This window comes from Microtus ochrogaster, chromosome 10 (assembly GCF_000317375.1).
Source record: "Microtus ochrogaster isolate Prairie Vole_2 chromosome 10, MicOch1.0, whole genome shotgun sequence".
Classification (NCBI taxonomy): Eukaryota; Metazoa; Chordata; class Mammalia; order Rodentia; family Cricetidae; genus Microtus; species Microtus ochrogaster.
Window position 1 is genome coordinate 63,680,974 of NC_022016.1, and position 6,538 is coordinate 63,687,511.

At 48.3% G+C, this 6,538-nt stretch overlaps 2 protein-coding genes across 3 annotated transcripts in view; both read left to right on the forward strand.

Annotated features, from left to right (window-relative positions):
- The window catches only part of Ccdc30 (coiled-coil domain containing 30), an 81,984-nt gene extending 80,784 nt beyond the window's left edge, over positions 1-1,200 (forward strand). Inside the window, exons 15-16 of one of the 2 annotated variants that reach the window (XM_026782191.1) lie at positions 400-467; positions 806-1,197. In XM_026782191.1, the coding sequence (XP_026637992.1) occupies positions 400-467; positions 806-1,001 (264 nt within the window). In that variant the 3' untranslated portion in view covers positions 1,002-1,197. Of the gene's footprint in view, positions 1-399; positions 468-805 lie in introns of both variants that reach the window. The other variant, XM_026782193.1, reaches the window with a different exon arrangement.
- A 2,683-nt stretch (positions 1,201-3,883) lies between these two features.
- Ppih (peptidylprolyl isomerase H) overlaps positions 3,884-6,538 on the forward strand; it is a 10,756-nt gene continuing 8,101 nt past the window's right edge. The window contains exons 1-5 of the mRNA XM_005353340.3: positions 3,884-3,959; positions 5,028-5,267; positions 5,448-5,512; positions 5,813-5,836; positions 6,084-6,128. Of these exons, the coding sequence (XP_005353397.1) occupies positions 5,202-5,267; positions 5,448-5,512; positions 5,813-5,836; positions 6,084-6,128 (200 nt within the window). The 5' untranslated portion in view covers positions 3,884-3,959; positions 5,028-5,201. The remainder of the gene's footprint in view (positions 3,960-5,027; positions 5,268-5,447; positions 5,513-5,812; positions 5,837-6,083; positions 6,129-6,538) is intronic.

The window sequence follows — 6,538 nt, forward strand, 5'->3', positions numbered from 1 at the left end:
AGAGAGAGAGAGAGAGAGAGAGAGGAACAGGGAGCGAAGAAAGCGAATAAAGGAGAGGAGAGGGGGAAGAGAAGAGGGCAGGAAGGGGAGAGAGGCAAGAGCTATGGGAAGGCACTGGTAGGGGGAGGGCAGCTATTCATTCTCTACCCTTTTATTCTTATATTGCTTGTAGTATGGTTGTATGGTTTAAGACTGAGTAGGGCCAGAGCATTGCTCAGTGGTTAAGAGTAACTGTTGTTCCTGCAGAGTTACCTGGGTTTACTTCCCTGCACCCACATCAAGTGGCTCCCAGCCACTGGTACCTCCAGCTCCAGGGGATCTAATACACATACACACATACATTCACATACTCACATACAAAACAAAAATAATAAACATTTTATGATTTTTTTCTTTTAGGAAACGATAATCAGTGACAATGCTGCTTTTGAAATACTCAGAAAGATACTACCTTTGCAGAGCTCCAGGTGAGTCAGTGCATCAGACAGCCATGATCTGCACACCTGGCTCCTCACCGGTTCAGTGGCTGGCTTGAGAAAACACAGTTTTGGGGTTTTTCCTGCATTTAGCGTTGGAATCTGCTCCCAGCCCCCGATCTCCTCACCCCTTTTCTAGTCCTACAGAATGCAGATCTCAGGCAGAGGGTAATTCCTGAGCATGGGCTTCCGGAAGCCTTTGTTTTGTTGTTTTATTTGATCCTGACAGCCATGGAATGCTGTCCCTATCAATGCCATAGGCCAGTAGCCCTGCACATCTGCCAGGAAGTTCTGCGCATGTTTATGTCGTCACACGTGGCCTTTCTCAGTTTCTCAGGAACAGGTTTGGTATTGTCAGCTGAAAATCTCCAGGAGACTGAACTACATAAATCAGAAGGAACAACAGCAGTCCCCAAGTCCCCTGAACCTCTTTCATGTTCACAGAATTCTGAAAGTGGATATATAAATGTGACTTCTCTAAAAGGGACATACAACATGCAAGGGGACCAAAAGCTGGGACTGTGACATCACTGCTGTCTAAGACAATGCTAACTGAACCTAGTAACTCAGACCATGGATGGAAAGACGCAAACTGACCTGGAGAGGTCTCACAGAACACCCTGGAAAGCAGCAAGGAGTCTCCAAAATCGCTGACTAAACAGTCATTAAAAGCTTTCTAAAGATGGAGTTGTTGTTTGTTTGATAGACCCATTAATAATGATTTTTTTGTTTTATTTTCTGTGTATTGATGTTTTGTCTGCATGTGTCTGTCTACTCCATGCATGAACAGCCAGAAAGGGCATTGGTTCCCCTGAGACTGCAGTTGCAGACAGCTGTGAACTGTCATGTAGGTGCTGGGAATTGAACCCCAGCCCTCTGCAAGAACAAGTGTTCAAAACCACTGTAACATCTCTCCAGCCCTATGAGACTAATTTTTAAAAATAACTTTAATAGGGCTGGAGCAATGGCTCAGAGGTTAAGAGTGATGATTGTACTTCCAGGGGTCCTGAATTCAATTCCCAGCAACCACATGGTGGCTCACAACCATCTATGATGAGACCTGGGGTCCTCTTCTGGCCTGCATGGGTAAGTGCAGAGAGAACTTTGTATACATAATAAATTTAAAAAACTTATTAAAAAGATAACTTTAATAATCCTCCACCAGACAAGATTAATGTCTATTAAGCATGGCAGGGGAGGGACTAGCACCAGTGAGTAAATTCACTGTTTAGACCATACCAAAGTAAAGCTTACTACTTACAAGAGGCAGTGGGGTGGACACTAAGAGAAACACACTTGTAACTTAACCATTCTTATCAAAACACATTTCATTTTGGAGTTAATCGCTTATTGTCCTTTTTCAAATACATTTTTGTTTGGGGACTTTTGAGACATCATCTCGTGGGCCCAGCTGAGCCTCGAATTTGATGGGCCAGAAGATGACCCTGAACTCCTACTCTTCCTCCTCCACCTCCCAAATACCAGGATTGCAAGCACGCTCTACCACACCCTGCTAATACATGGATTTTTATTTTAAGTTTTCATTAGATCCTCGAGAACTTCATCTAGTGTGTTTTAAGTATAATCAACCCCTCTCCCAATTTCTCCCAGAGCCATACCCCTACCCTATGTACCCAACTCGATGTTTTTGGTTTTTTTTTTAAACCAGGCTGGCCTCAAACTCAGAGAGATCCGCCTGCCTCTGCCTCCTGAGTGCTGGGATTAAAGGCGCGAAGGCCCGTGCCACCACCGCCTGGCTTTGGTTGTTTTTGTGTTTTTTTTTTTTTTGTTTTTTTTTTTTTTGTTTTTTCGAGACAGGGTTTTTCTGTGGCTTTGGAGCCTGTCCTGGAACTAGCTCTGTAGACCAGGCTGGCCTCGAACTCACAGAGATCGCCTGTCTCTGCCTCCCAAGGGCTGGGATTAAAGGCACATGCCACCACCGCCCAGCCAATGTTCTTTTTTTAAAGCTCATCAAGACCAGTTTTTGCTGCTCATATGGTCTTGGCTGTGTGGCCTTCCAATGAAGCATGGACGACTTAGCAGTTGCTAAGACTTATTAAAGAAAACTGATTCCTCCCTCTCCCAGCAGCTATTGATTTACAATAGCTCCTTGAAATAAGTATTTTTAAAACAGCCATTATCATATTATACATTCATTTTAATACAGTTTTTTTTTTGTGTGTGTGTGTATGTCCATGTAGAGGTGAGGATTCAACACTGAATACCTTCCTCAATCTCTGCAGTTTTTACAATTAGTATTTCTGTGTAAGTGTAAGTGTGTGTGTGTGTACACATACGTATGCAAGCACTGAGGCCAGAGTCTTCCTCTATTATTTACCACCTATTACTTTGAGGCACAAGCTCTCCTTGTAATGGATAATTAAAAATGCAGGATCCCCCGTGGCAGCAGGCAACAGAAATGCTGCAGGTCCCTGAGCTGTGACTGGTCCCCGGGCAGGGCAACACGAGACCATGCCGCAGGTGGCTGGTCCTGGGCTGTGAGCCACCAGCAGCAAGAGACAGACTGATAGGCAGGCCCTGCACAGTGAAGACCAGCCTGTCTCAGCGGATGGGGGAGGGAGTGGGCGTGGCTTGTCTCTTAAAGAGTCAGAACAATCATTACACTCCTTGAACCTGGGGTTCACATTTTCTCAACTAGGTTGGAAGCCACTAAGCCATCGAACATCTTGTCTCCACCCTCCTTGGAGATTACAGGTATGTGCAGGATACCCAATTTGTCACATGGGTGCTGGGATGCTCTGGACCTTGTAAGCATTGTGGCTCAGATGGCTAGGGATCCTGGCAGTCGGGATTTAAGAAATACTGAGCGAGCCAGGCCATAGTGGTGCACACCTTTAATCCCAGCACTCGAGAGGCAGAGGCAGGCGGATCTCTGTGAGTTCGAGACCAGCCTGGTCTACAGAGCTAGTTCCAGGACAGGCTCGAAAACCACAGAGAAACCCTGTCTCGAAAAACCAAAAAAAAAAAAAAAAAAAAAAAAAAAAGAAATACTGAGCGTTACAGCTTGGGTAGAAGAGTATTTGGGCAATCGGGGGCCAGGAAATAGCGGTAGCAGCTGACAGCCCTGCTCTAAGGAAAGGTTTCCCTAATGTAACAACTCTGTTCCGGCAGGAGAGGGCTCTCCGAGCGAAGTTGTTACAGTTTGGCTCCAGTGCTCAGGAGTGTAGCAACTCTGCTCTGCTAGGGGTAGGGTTCCCCAGGAAAAGGGTTACAACCCTGTTCCGCTCAGCTCCTGTCTCTGACTTCCCAGGCAAAGTTGTAACAACTCGCAGCTGCTAGAGGAAGACCCCCGAGAGAAAGTGTTAACAATCCCACTCTGCTCAGCTGGCTCCGTCTGCTCGGTCTCTGCTCTGGGAAAAGGTCTTCACCCAAACCTCCTGCAAGAGATTCACTGGGAGGGAAAAATCCAGGAGAGTGGTTGCCTGTACCAGGGTGGAAGAGGAACCGCTGCAAACTGAACAGGTGCAGGACTTATATAGATATGACTTCTTGGGATGGGGGTCGGGGGAGCCAAACTGTGTTTTCTTCACTGGCCTTTCTAAGCTTTTTGGCTCTAGTTTGGGGGCCAAGGCATATTTCTTTCACTGACTCTGATTCTAGGGTCAAAGTGTGTTTCTTTGGCACTGGTTTCAGAGTCACGGTGTATTTCTTTGGTTCTGGGTTTGGGGCTAAAGTATTTCTTTCACTGGCTTGGGTCTCAGAACCATGGTGTATTTCTTTCGCGGGAGCCCCGGGGGGTTTCTTTGCCCCTTTTCTCCTACAGACGTCCTAAACCATCTGTTCAGCCCTAATTCCAAAAGGATATGGCAAACCATGTATGTAATACCAATATTTGGGAGGCTGAGGTAGGAAGATGGTGCGTTTGAAGCCAGCCGGTGAAACACAGCAAGACTATCTAAAAATAAAAACATAAGGTGAAAAAAACATTTCAGAAAAGACCTCAAGGCCCTAAAGGACAGCAATCTAATGTCCTCCACAACAGAGGCAGAAAGGCTTAGGCATTTCATCCTTGTGTCCAGTAAATTGTTAACATTCCTGTTCGGTAATTGAGAAGAGTGGTGAGACGAGGCTAGGAAGTAGGGGGCAGGGGAGGGGTCTCTACTTCCGGACCTTAGCTACCAGCGGTGGCAATTAGTTGCCCTTTAGAGAGCTTCGCATAAACAACTACGTTTATTTTAAATATGCCAAGCCCCGCACGATTTACAAGCACAAAGGTTGGTTTTAAAACTGCAGCTCTGAGGGAAATGAGCTGGAAGCTTGAGGCAGAAATGAATCGGGAATGAGCCAGCCTACATATCAGACCAATTTAAAATATGGAGGGCGACAACCCGGAGGGTCCTCCTCTCGTGGGTGCCCCTTCAGGGAACTGGGGGGGGGGAGGGCGACAACGACACACCAAGTGTGACGGTTCAGCAAATGCTGCCTGCAGGAGATTCATTTGTTGCACTAGTACAATCAGGCGAGCGGGGAGCCCGTCGCCTGCGCTTCCTTGCTTCTGCATCTTCTCTCTTCATCCCCGCCTTCCCTCAGCCTGGACCTGTCGGCCCGCTACGTCGCACGCTTTGCTTTACAAGCTCCCGGCAGCCCACCCCGCACTTCCGGGGGCGGAGCCCAACCACCATCGGTTTCCCCTGCGCCTGAGCTTTGGATGAATTCCACCAGACTGGTCGCCGGAAGCTGATCTTCTTTTTCCGGGTCGGGGCCATGGCGGTGGCAAATTCAAGTCCAGTCAATCCGGTGGTCTTCTTTGATGTCAGCATTGGCGGCCAGGTGAGGTGCGGGCAGCCCAGCGGACCTGCGCGGGCGGGCAGGTACGGGTGAGGGAGGCGGCTGAGGGGGCCCTTCTAGCTCTCCCAGGTCAGGCTGGGCCAGGGTGGCGGAGGTGGGAGCTTCTGAGCTGCGTGGGCAGCGGCCGTGGGCGCTGAGCCTTGCGTCTCCCGTCCCTTGCAGGAAGTTGGTCGCATGAAGATCGAGCTGTTTGCAGACGTGGTGCCTAAGACGGCAGAGAACTTTAGGTAAGGAGATGCTCCAACTGAACCAGAGTAGCTGAGTCCGAAGCCGGCCTTTGCAATGTCTGCCCCTGTCCATTCGTTCACTGCCTTGGGAGCTCTGTGTTCTGGGTATTACCCTGGCTGGATAGCTACCGGGTTTGACCGCTCTCGTGTCAGTTTCTGTTACTAGTCCACATGCCTGCATGCCCTGCCATTTGGCCGACTTGGTGGCCCCACTGTTGGTACTCTCCTCTCCTGAGATTAGAGGTGCGTCAAGCAGTGATGGCCTGGTGACTGAATCGTTCACCTTTGCTTTCCTTTTAGGCAATTCTGCACTGGAGAGTTCAGGTCAGTCTCGGATGTGTTTGACCTTTCCCCTTACTCCTGAAGGGTGTCCTGGGGGTTTGGTGAGGGTATTGGGGAACCATGGGCAAATCTTGAGCGATGAAAGATGATATTCAGAGGGTGTCTCCATTATTGATGTGTTCTTTAGCTCAGTTCTATCCAGTTCTTTATGAGAGTCCTCTTAGCTTCCAGTGTGTCCTAAACGGGAAGGACCCCTCATCACTCCAAGCCTCCTTCTTTTTGGTTACAGGAAAGATGGTGTTCCGATCGGATACAAAGGAAGCACCTTCCATAGGTAAGACTTTAGGCATGCAGGAAATGCGGTCATCGTTTGGTATCTATACAGGCAATCCTGTACACCTGAGTACAAAACCTATGTGTGGTTGTTGTTTAAAGTGTCCGTGTTCAGGGCTGAGGATAGAGCTGGGCAGAGAATTTGCCCAGCATGTGTGAGGCCCTGGGTTTAGCACTCAGCACCAGATAGCCGGGGCACAGCTCCCTTTGCATCTTAAGTCACCCACGCCGGCTCTGTGTAATACCATACTGAAGAAATGATGGCAAGGAAGACACTGTATCAGTTCGGTTACAGGTGCGCTTCTGTATGCTTCCATACCCAGCTTTTATGTGGGGTCTGGTCCTCATATCATAAACAGGACTTTATGTACTGAACCATCTCCCTTGCTCCAGGTTATGATTTTAGGAAAG